The 12,978-nt window shown below is 34.0% G+C and overlaps 1 protein-coding gene across 1 annotated transcript in view; it reads right to left on the minus strand.

The window, feature by feature from the left end:
• The window catches only part of COL24A1 (collagen type XXIV alpha 1 chain), a 288,275-nt gene that overhangs the window by 166,722 nt on the left and 108,575 nt on the right, over nt 1-12,978 (minus strand). The window contains exon 21 of the mRNA XM_039838730.1: nt 8,924-8,977. Coding sequence (XP_039694664.1) covers nt 8,924-8,977 — 54 coding nt within the window. The remainder of the gene's footprint in view (nt 1-8,923; nt 8,978-12,978) is intronic.

Genomic DNA, 12,978 nt, shown 5'->3' on the forward strand with positions numbered 1-12,978 from the left:
CTATGGTTGCAAAACCGAGGCTGAGCCGCAGCCCCAACTCCCAACCCAGAGGGCCCCTCCCCCCACGCTCCGAGACCAATCACCGCGGAGCACCAGCAGAATCTGAGCAAACGCTACCGAAACTGTTGGCTAACACCGACAAGGACTGAAACTGAGAGTAGCGAGTGTGATTAAATTTCTACAAGAAAATAAATAAAACATTATTTAGGCTTTATATAAGCAGAGATCCAAGAGGCTTAGACGCCACCCACTGGAAACCAAAAGAAAGGGCCTGTTTTGCAGCAGGCTAAAGAGAGACCTTTATAAAATAAATCTTTTTTCTGGAAAAACAGCAGAATACACTTCCATAATGCCCGGGCGGAGAAACCGTCCATTAAGCAGCATGAACAACCAAGAAAGAAAGAGAAAAATCTCCAGAAAATAAGCTTGCAGACATAAAAATATATGACTTAAATGATGGAGAATTCAGGATGGTTCTTCTGAATAAACTCAATGAGTTCTGAAACGAGTCATATCAACAATTTCAGGAATTGAAAAAACAACTAGATGAGCAGAGCAAGGAGATTAAAAACCCTCAAGAAGAACAGAATAGATCTTCTGAAGATAAAAAAAAACTCACTGCAAGAGTTGAACACTGAAATAGCAAGCTTGGGAAATAGAGTTGACCAAGTGGAGGAAAGGATCAGTGATATCGAAGACAGAAACGTAGAAATAAATCAGAAGGAAGAAGAGAGAAACTGAAGAATGAAAAATAATGAAAGAGAAATACAAGAACTAGCTGATAACATCAGGAGAGGAAATATAAGAATAATGGGCATTATCGAAGGCGAGGAAAAGGAACAGGAATTAGAAAGCATTTTCAGATGAATAGTTGATGAGAATTTCTCAAATCTAAGGAATAAGCTGGAACTTAGAATTCAAGGAGTCAACAGAACACCCAATTATCTCAACCCAAAAAGGCCTTCACCAAGACACATTGTATTAAAGTTATCAAAAATCAACAACAAAGATAGAATTCTCAGGGCAGCCAGAGAAAAGAAGATGGTAACATATAAAGGAAAACTCATAAGATTATCATCGGATTTCTCAGAGCAGACCTTACAAGCCAAAAAGGATGGAATCAAATATTTAAACTATTAAGTGAAAGAAACTTCCAGCCTAGAATAATGTGTCCAGCTAAGCTCTCCTTTAGATATGAAAGAGAAATTAAGACCTTTCCAGACATACAAAAATTGAGGGAATTCTCCATTACAAGGCCTGCACTACAGTAAATACTGAAAGGGGTCAGCTCACCTAAAACAAAATGACAAAAAAAAAAAAATACATAATTAGGAGTAAGGTGACTAGCAGGCTGATAGAAGCAGAGGAGTGCGATCTTTATTAAGATTAGGCCATTATAAGCTTAAATAATAAGAGAATTGCTATAGCAAGATAGTAATGAACATTCAGCATACATAGGGACAAATTGAGATAACAATGACTGTAAAGGGGAGGATTCAAAGATCCAAATTTGTAAAGGGGAATGGAGATAAGGCACATGCAGAAGAAAATGGACTGTATATATATAGCTATCCTTTTCATATTTGTAATGGTAATCACACACAAAAGATTCAGAACTGAAGTATATAACATAAAACAAGAACTAAGGGGAAAATCCACAAAAGCCAACCAAAATAAAGAAAACAGAAACACAAGAACAAGGAAGCAATGGAAACACCAAGCTACCAGAAAGCAAAAAATAAAATGGCTATAAGAAGACCTCATATTTCAATAATCACCCTAAATGTAAATGGACTAAACTCATCAATAAAAAGGCACAGAATTGCAGAATGGATCAAAAAACAAAACCCAACCATATGCTGCCTCCTGGAGACACATCTCAGCTCCAAAGACAAATATAGACTCAAAGTGAAAGGGTGGAAAATGATATTTCAAGCAAATGTCATTCAGAGAAAAGCAGGAGTAGTGGTACTAATATCAGATGAAATAGACTTCAAAATAAAAAAGGTAAAGAAAGATACTGAGGGACATTTCATAATGATAAAGGGAATCATGCACCAAGAAGATATAACACTTATTAATATCTATGTTCCTAGTCAGGGAGCCCTGAAATATGTAAAGCAATTACTAACAGAACTAAAGAGAGAAAAAGACCAAAACATTATCATAGTAGGGGACCTTAACACCCCACTGTCGGATATGGACAGATCATCCAAACAGAAAATCAATGAGGAAATAACATCCTTAAATGACACATTAGACCAACTGGACATAATCGACATATACAGAGCCTTCCATCCCAAAACAGATGCTTACACTTTCTTCTCTAGTGCACACGGAACATTCTCAAGAATCGACCACATACCGGGACACAGAAATAGCCTCAACGAATATATGAGGGTCGAAATCATACCAACCATATTCTCTGATCATAATGCTTTGAAACTAGAGATCAACTGCAAAAAGAAACTGGGAAGAACCACAAATATATGGAGATTAAACAACATGCTATTGAAGAATAACTGGATCAGGGAAGAAATAAAAAGAGAGATCAAGAGAAACATAGAAATGAATGATAATTATAGTACAACACATCAAAACTTTTGGGACACAGCAAAAGCGATCATAAGAGGAAAGTTCATATCATTACAGGCCTATCTCCAAAAACAAGAATTAGCCTAAATAAACAGCCTAACGCTTCATATTAAAAAAACTAGAAAAGGAAGAACAAATGAAGCCTAAAGTCAGCAGAAGGAAAGAAATCATCAAAATTAGAGCAGAAATAAATGAAATTGAAAACAAAAAAAAAATAGAAAAAATAAATACAATGAAGAGCTGGTTCTTTGAGAAGGTTAATAAAATTGACAAACCCCTGGCTAGACTCATTAAAATAAAAAGAGAAAGGACACAAACAACATCAGGGATGAAAGGGGAAATTACGACTGACATCGCAGAAATACAAAAGATCGTACAAGAATACTATGAAAAAGTATATAACACCAAATTTAATAACCTAGAAGAAATGAACTGGTACTTAGAAAAATATAATTTTCCTAGACCGAATCAAGAAGATCTAGAAAATCTAAATAGACTGATCAGCAGTATGGAAATTCAAACAATCATCAAAAACCCACCAAAAAGTAAAAGTCTAGGACCAGATAGCTTCACTAGTGAATTCTACCAACCATTCAAAGAAGATTTATTACCTATTCTCCTCAAACTCTTCCAAAAAATCGAAGAGGAGGCCATACTTCCCAACTCATTTTATGAGGCAATATTACTCTGATACCAAAACCTGGTAAAGATAAACACAAAAAAGAAAACTAAAGACTAATATCTCTCATGAACACAGATGCAAAAATCCTAAATAAAATACTAGTGAACCAAATACAGCAACATATTAAAAAGATTATACATTACGACCAAGTGGGCTTCATCCCAGGGACACAGAGATGGTTCAACACACGCAAATCAATTAATGTGATATACCGCATAAATGAATTAAAAAATAAGAATCATATGATCATATCAATAGATTCAGAAAAAGCCTTCAACAAGATACAGTGTCCATTTATGATCAAAACATTTAACAAATCAGTATAGAAGGAAAGTACCTTAAAATAATAAAGGCCATATATGACAAACCCTCAGCTAACGTTATACTTAATGGTGAAAAACTAAAAACCTTCCCTTTAAGATCAGGAACAAGGCAAGGCTGTCCACTATCGCCACTGTTATTCAATATAAGATTGGAGGTCCTAGCAAGTGCAATCAGGCGAAAGAAAGATATAAAAGGCATCCAAATACGAAACAAAGAAGTCAAACTGTCACTACTTGTGGATGACATGATTCACTATACAGAAAACTCTAAAGACTCCACAAGAACACTACTAGAAACAATAAGCAAATACAGTAAAGTCTCTGGATACAAAAATCAATGTTCAAAAATCCATAGCATTCCTATACTCTAGTAATGAAGTGTCAGAAAAAGAAGTGGAAAACATAATTCCTTTTGCAACTGCAACAAAAAGAATAAAATACCTAGGAATAAATTTAACAAAACATGTGAAGGACCTAGATAATGAAAACTACAAGACTCTATTAAAAGAATTTGAAAAAGATACAAAGAAATGAAAAGATATTCCGTGTTCTTGGATTGGAAGAATCAACATAGTTAAAATGACCATATTATCTAAAGCATTATACAGATTTAACGCAATCTCCATCAAAATCCCATCAGCATTTTTTAAAGAAGGAGAACAAAAAAATCATCAAATTTGTATGGAAGCACAAAAGACCCCGAATTGCCAAAGCAATCCTGAGAAAAAAGAACAAGGCTGGAAGCATCACTCTGCCCGACTTCAAATTATACTACAAAGTGACAGTAATCAAAACATCATGGTAGTGGCAGCAAAACAGACACACGGACCAGTGGAACAGAATCGAGAGTCCAGAAGTAAACCCATATTTATATGAACAAATAATTTTTGACAAAAAAGGAAAAATATACAGTGGAGAAAGGAAAGCCTCTTCAATAAATGGTGCTGGGAAAACTGGAAGGCCACCTGCAAAAGAATGAAACTAGACTGTTGTCTATCACCACACACCAAAATTAATTCAAAATGGATTAAGGATCCGAATAATCAATAAAATGCAAAAAAGAAAACATAGGAACTAAACTCAAGGACCTTGGACTTAAAGAAGATTTTATGAATTTGACCTCAAAGGCAAGGGAAGTAAAAGCTAAAATAAATGAATGGGACTACATCAAACTAAAAAAGCTTCTGCTCAGCAAAGGAAATCATCGACAAGGTAAAGAGACAACCATACGAATGGGAAAATATATTTGTAAGCAACGCCTCCGATAAGGGCCTAATATCCAAAATATACAAAGAACTTATATGACTCTATAACAATAGAAAAACAAACGGTCCAATCAAAAAATGAGCAGAGGACCTGAACAGACATTTCTCCCTAGAGGACATACAAATGGCCAACAAACATATGAAAAGATGCTCAACATCGCTAGCTATTAGGGAAATGCAAATCAAAACCACAATGAGATACCAGCTCACACCTGTTAGAATAGCTATCATCAACAGGACAAGTAATAACAAATGTTGGAGAGGATGCGGAGAAAAACGAACCCTCATACACTATTGGTGGGAATGCAAATTGGTACAGTCACTATGGAAAACAGTATGGAGGTTCCTCAAAAAACTAAGAATTGATCTACCATATGATCCAGTAATTCCACTACTGGGTATTTACCCCAAAGCCTTGAAAACCCATATCTGAAAAGATATTTGCACACCAATGTTCATAGCAGCATTATTCATAGTGGCCAGAACATGGAAGCAACCGAAGTGTCCTACGATAGATTGGCTAAAGAAGCTGTGGTACATATATACACTGGAATATTACTCAGCCATAAGAAGAGGTGAAATACTGCCATTTGCGACAACATGGATGGAATTCGAGATAATCATGCTAAATAAGCGAAATAAGCCAGACAGAAAAAGTTGAAAATCACATGATATCACTTATACGTGGGATATAAACCTAAAAGCAACAAATGAACAGAACAAACGAACAGTGACTCAGGGACATGGACAATGGACTAGTGGTTACCAGAGGGTCGGGTGTGAGGGAGGAGGGGAGAGATACATGGGCAAAGGGGGTCAAATATAGGGGGGTTGGGGTAGGATGAAGTGGGTAAAGGGGATCAAATATATGGTAGCTGAAGGAAACTGGACTTTGGGTGGTAATCACACAATAGAATATATAGATGTCAAATTCTAATGTACACCTGAAAATTATATAATCGTATTAACTAATGTTATCCCAATAAATGTAATTTAAAAAATTTTTAAAAGTAAACTTCAAGAAACAAAATTTCTGAACTGGGAAAAATTTAGAAATCTACCTGTTTTTTCACCTAGTATGATATTCATACTTAAAAACATTAAGTTCAATTATAACTTCCTCTTGAAGTAATTCCCAGTTTCCTAGGGCAGAATATGTTGCTCAGTTATCTTAGCTCTCACTGCATTTCACCAACTTTTTTTATATAGCACTTCTTACAACATTTTGTGATTTTTTTCTATCACTCACTAAACTGTAACCTCATCCAGGGGAGGGACCATGGTTTAAGAATCTTCATAATTCCACATTCAATACTTAGCCTAACACATAAAATAAACTCAGTATATGTTAAATGAATGAATTGTTGAATAAATTAATAAATGAATATGTTTGTATATGTATCAAGTTCTTAAACACAGCAGGTGAAAGCCTAAACTAGACTCGAGAAATTCACAACTCCATTCTCTATTCTACATCTCTCTTTCATTGTCCCTACATGCCACTATTTCTACTTTTTGGCTTGCTTTACTACTAGATATTTATTATTTCTACCTTGATGTCAAACAGATACCTCAAACTAAATATACACAAAATTAAACTTCTTGTCTCTCGCATTCTCCAAACCTGCCCCTCCTCCTGTGTTCCCTATTTAAGCCAATGACATCAGTAATCAAAGTTTTATGTTTCATTGTCTTAAAACTTTTTTCCCATCACCTCGTTTAATCACTTACCAAGTCATATCGTTTCTATTTCCAAAACAGATTTAAATACAGTCATTCAATCAATCATACATTCAGTAAATATCTATTTTGTTCCAATTATGCTATGGATGTTATTATGCTTATTGTGATATGTATAAAGTCAATTAATCTTGTCTCCCAACAAGCTTATAGTCCAATAGATAAGCCAAACATCAGTTATAACATATGCAGGTTAATGCTGGACATATTTTTTTTTGGAATTTTTCCAGGCATACAGAGAAGAGATATCTCAGATTTGGGAGGAACAGGGAAAGCTTTCTGGAAAATGTGGCATTGTGATGTAAGCGTTAGCCTGATGAAGTAGGGCACAGAAGGGCAGAAAGACATCCAGACAGAAGAACAGCACGCAGGAAGCTGTGATATTTTAACAAGTATGGCATGATTTGGTACTCTAAACAATTTAGCTGGAGTAATGCTTTTGGAAGAGTGATGGTAAATGGCACTACAGTCATGCACCACATAACAACGTTTTGATGGATGATGAACCATGTATATGATGATGGTCCCATAGATTATAGTGGAGCTGAAAAATTCCTGTCTCCTATCGTAGCCATCGTAAAGTTATAGCACAACGCATTACTCACGTGTCTGTGGTGATGCTGGTATAAACAAACCTACAATGCTGCCAGTTATAAAAAAGTATTTCACAATTGTGTACAGTACATAATACTTAATAATAGTAATAAACAATGTTACTGGTTTATATATTCGTTACACTTTTTATCATTATTTTAGAGTGTATTCTTTCTACTCTTTCTACTACAGTGTAGATCACAAAGAACCTTGTGTGAAAAGTAAAGATGTATAAGCCTTAAGCTGGAAGCTGTGGAGATCATTGAATAATTTAAGCACAAGAATGACGTGATGAGATCAATAGTTTACAAACATTATTCCATCAGCACTTGGAAGGACTTTTGAAGAAATGCCAGACTAGGGCAGGAAGAACAATTGGGGGCTATTAAACTAATCCTGGAGAAAAATAGAGGGCCTATACTACAACATTGGCAGTGAAAATGGTTTTAAGGGCAAGGAGAGGAAATTTTGAGTCAGAGATCAGGATAAAGGTGATAATTGATGGCATGAGGTCATTCAGGAGTCAGGAGAGGGTTTGATGCAAAACATATGTGGAATTTGAATACTGAGGAGGAGGACGAGGAATAGTTCTATGGAGACAGAAAGGAAGGGGGAAACATTACTGTTTTTAAGGAATGTTTGTAGATGGCCAGTAGGGTTGCCAGATAAAATACAGAATACCCAGCTAAATTTGAATTTCACATAAACAATGAATAACTTTTAGTAAAAATGTGTTCCAAATACTGACCACAATTGACCACAGGTAACTGAAACTACAGAAAGCAAAACTGTGGATAATGAGGGACTATTGTAGTACTTGACACTACAGTATACTAATATAGCTATGTTAATATTCTTTACAGCTTCATCTCCTATTATTTTCTCTCTATTCATACTGATAACCTTCCACAGCAGCTATACTTCATAACCTGCTAATTTTCCAAACTTCAGGTTATTTCATCCTTCTATGTCTTTATTTTCACAATACTTTATTTGCTTACAGTGATCATTCTATGTCAGCCTGCCTGGCAAAGCTTGCTATGTAAAATGCTGCTATAGATAATTTCTAGTGTATATACACAACAGTAAGAGAAGTTTAAAATCCTTAGGTTTCTTCAGGCATTTTGTGCCATGTATAAGTTCAGGACACAATAGACTTTCTTTTATTTTAATGAAATTTTATTGTACTTTACTTTATGGGCTGTAAGGGTTTTAGTGGTTAGAATATTCTCATCCACTTATTATATGCTATGATTTTTTAGTTTTTTTAAAAATCTCTTCCAAAAAATCCTTTTTCAGTGATTTATGTATTTTGTAAATACTATCACCCTAAACTAAGTCCAGACCAAATTAGGAAAATAATTTTCAATGACTTGACTACAAAAGATTAGGTAACATACCCTAATGTAACAAATGGCATCAAAAGAACAGTCAGACATGCAAACTACATACTTATTATTCTTGAAATAAGATGTACAAAGTTTTATTTATTTATTTTTTTTATTGAATACAAAGGAGCCGCTATTTTTATTTCCATTGGTGGCAGTTCAACAAAGTTTATTCAAGGCATCTGAGATAACTCAAAAATATTCAGAAGTGTTCTGATTTCCCAATTTTTTCACCAAATCATTGAGATACAAGATTAGAAAGCCCTAGATAGCACACTTTTTCTTATTTATTTATTTATTTATTTATCTCTCTATTTATTTATTTATTTATTTTACCTTTGATCCTTCAGGGCCATTTTGTCCAGGAATCCCAATATCTCCTGGAAAACCCTAGGGAATATAAAAATGTAGAGTTTATTCCATAGCAAATTACTTTAAATCCATTAAGCATTGAAAGATTCCCCTTGCCTTTCTTTCATGCCCAGTTAGAGCAATTTATACTTCTCAAAACCTCAATGTTAAGAATTCATCATTAGGCAGTTATTTAACATTAGAATACAAAACTTAAAAAGTGTACTAAAACAGAGCTTGCTTCATCAGGTATTCACGAACAATCCTCAGACCCAAGAAAATTCTTTAACTCTGTCTAAGAGAGTGTAAGTCTTATTTAAAAATTATCCACAACTCAGAAAAAAGGCAAAGGTCTGCAATAGGTCCTTTCTTTGCCATATGGGACTCAGAGCCACCCAAAGATTAGGGGAATGCACGTAGTTAGACTCACTGTTTATTAACTGTATGGTAACTTATAGATTTTTGTTAGGTAGAGATGCAAATAACTTATGTCTGGTGATAAAAACAACCCCAAAGGTTATAGCTTATTATACAGGATATTAATCAGTTTTGCATCTAAGTTAACTATCTTATTCTAACATTCACATATTTAATTGTCTATAAATACTTATCTCTTCAAATGCTCTTTGAACTTGTCTTAATATCTTACTGGTTCCATCATTAATTAATGAGTTGAATAAAATCTTTGATCCATGTTTACTTTATATTTACCTGAGCGTCAAAATTTTACCTTTTTGGAAATTATACTTTAGCAGTCTAAAATAGTTGGCTCAAGAAATAGAAATGTATAATAGTGTTAAATAAATCTGTGCTGGGAAAAAGCCTAGAATGTTATTCTGAAATGGTTAGATCAATACTCTTGCTGAAATAATGAATTAGAATATGATTCGTCATGATCAATAATGATCATAAGCTAATGACTGCAGTTTTACTTGTATTAATTTTGTCACAGATAAAGCTATTTCGGTGTTTCTTGCTGACATGGACAAAGGAATAAAAAGATATGTACAAGAATCAGCATCTTTAAAAGTAAAAAAGGCTCCAATTAAATGTGAATGTCAGCTAGAAAAAGCAGTTCAGTGAAGAGGTAAATAGGATGGTAATAAAAATACCCACAAGTAAAATGGAATAGCAAGGATGTTTCTCAAATACTCATCTTGGAAAGAAAAACAAATTAAAAGAAAGTGCTATTTATCTAGTGTGAATTAGGACAGAAACACCTTGACTCAAATTTAAAACATGGATTCTGTGGAGAAAACTATTACTTGGGGACATTTCTGGCAGAGAAAAGGCAGTGATAACAGAAAAATGGTCACAGAATCATATTTCTGGAAGTTTTGGAATATGTTTATTACAGACCTGCTGATTACTTTTCTAATTAAAGGAAATCAGGTGTGCCTATGCCTTCTCTGCCCTGAATAATTTTCCCTTATTTTTCTTTACGTGGAAGACTTATGTTTTAAACAAAAGATTAAACATTATTTTACTTGCAAATCTTTGACCCCCATACCTTGAGTCAGGTCCCTTATAAGAACTCTCACACCATCCTGGGTCCTACAGGGTAACTTAATGTAGTATTTTGGTTTGTTTTGAATTCCTCAACAGATCATAAGTTCCTTGAGGGCAGTTTTATTTCTCATTAACAATCATATTCCCAGCAACTAGTACAACACCTGGCACACAGTAAGTGCTTAAAAAAAAGTTGTTTGTTGTTGTTATTGAATGACTGACTTGCTTCTTGTGGAAAAAAAAAAAAAGAAGGACCTCTTGCGGCTACTTTTGGTGTGGGATAATGGTTTACAAGTACTAGTTCAGCACAACCCCATGGATAAATTCATAATTTCTGCCCATTCTTCAGATGAGCCTGGAACACCTTGTCATACCGGAAAGTAAGAAAGCTATCAAAGGTATTAAATCTAGAGTCATGTTAAAAGAACTCTAGGAGCTTGTAGAGGAACCCACCAGACAGGTATAGGACAATATGATCTTCAATAAGGATAAGAACTGTAATAGACTGATTCATGTCAAAAATGTTTAAAATCATAAGTTCATAATGATACAACAACAAAAAAACTGCTCATGTTTAGAGGATGAAAGGGAGCCAACTAATTATTTTGAAAATTGGCAAACAAAAGTAAAAAGTCAAGCACTTACTTACTCTACCTTTCTTATACTTACTGTACCACTTCTAAGCAAATAGTAGATGAGGGAATGCATTCCAGCCAATAAATGAAAAACAAGTTATAGAGCAAGATTATCTCCATTTTGTATTCCCCTAAATGATCTAATGGGTCTAGACAGTTGAGTGATCAACTGCTACTAACATCACAAAAAAAGTGTGACATTAGGTGCTTCCTGATGAAAGAACACAATACCACCTACAGTCTTGCCAAAAACAAACAAACGAACAAACAAAACAATAGAACCAGTCCTCTGTATGTGACTATCAAGGACCGAGAAATTATAACTACACCTTGAGACTATAATCACCAAAATCCAGGCTATGGGGAACTCTACAGGTCAAATAACTAGGAATCTTTAATAACTAAATTACAAGGGGAAAAAAGTAATGGAAAGAGAACATGTAGATTGAAAGTCATAGCAATAGGATAAATAAGCCTAAACTACAGTTTTTAAAAATGCACACTTGAGTGATAAACCGTAAAAGAAAAAAGAGGAACTGCTTACTTTTGGGAGGAGAGATAGGCTTGTGGTTGGGTTGGGATCCATAAAAGCTTCTGGGAGTAACTGGCAGTTCTATTCCTGACCTGCATGGTAGTTACAAGAGTGTTTGTCTTATAATTGTTTCTGATATACATTTGTTTCATATAGTTTTCTGTGTCTATGTTTTATTTTTCAATAAAACAATATGAAAAAAGTTCTTAAAGTGACTTCTATTTAAAAATGGACTACTAAGTAAATGCATGAATATCTGCTCCTTCTTAAACATTAAAATGATAGTAAAGGAATATTAAAAAGACATAAAGAGCCAAAGACCAGGGGAATAAGAGATAAAAGATGTCAATAAATCTGATGTTAGTCTTGTAAGTTGAATGTTTTAAAATCAAAACTTTATTTAAAAGTTCAGAAACACACTAAAAGGAGAAAAAACAATCTATATTTCCTTCTCAAATAGGATACCTTAGAAACAGCCAGAGAACATTTTTGTTACTTAAACAATTCACACCTGGGTTACTAACCAAGTAGAGCTCTGGCCATTTAAATAATAGTTTTAAACATAAAAATCATAAAATCATAAAAAATAGTTTTAAACTGTGTCAACTGAATTTTAATGATACCTGTATCTATAAAATAATTTTTTAAACTTTCAAATTTATTGTTCAAAATGTGAATCAAATGACAGGGCATGGCCATCCTTGCCAAGCAGCAAAATTTCAGAGAATTTACAGATTGAACAATAAAAATTATATCATTCAGAGTCCACAATTTTGATTTAAAAATTATGATAGCATGAAACTATACAGGAAGAAAATTAGAAACCAAAGTCTGAAACAGATGCTTTAATTCACTTTATTTTAGTTTAAAATAATTTGGAAAACATTGAAAAGTAAAAATGGTTTCTCCTTCAATGTCCTTCACTATTTCAGTTAAGTCATACATCACAAATGAAAATATAACATGTAAGTGAGTAAAAGAAAGATCAGCCTGACTTCTGGTGTATTTAAAAAAAGAGAGAGAGAGATCATTGATATATAACATTGTACTGGTTTTAGATGTAAAACATAGATTCAGTATATGTATATATTTTGAAATGATTTTCACAGTATACCTAGCTAACATCTATCACCGCAAAGGGTACAATTTTTCTTGTAATGAGAACTTTTAAGATCTACTCTCTTAGTAACTTTCAAATATACAATACAGTATTATTTACTATGTCACCATGCTGTATATTACATCCCTATGACTTTATTTTAAAACTGGAAGTTTATACTTTTTGATCACCTTTACCCATTTTGCATCTCCCTTCCCCAATCCCCTGCCTCTGGCAACCACCAATCTGGTCTCTATCTATAAAT

Source organism: Pteropus medius, unplaced genomic scaffold (assembly GCF_902729225.1).
Source record: "Pteropus medius unplaced genomic scaffold, Ma_sr-lr_union100, whole genome shotgun sequence".
NCBI classification, from domain to species: domain Eukaryota; kingdom Metazoa; phylum Chordata; class Mammalia; order Chiroptera; family Pteropodidae; genus Pteropus; species Pteropus medius.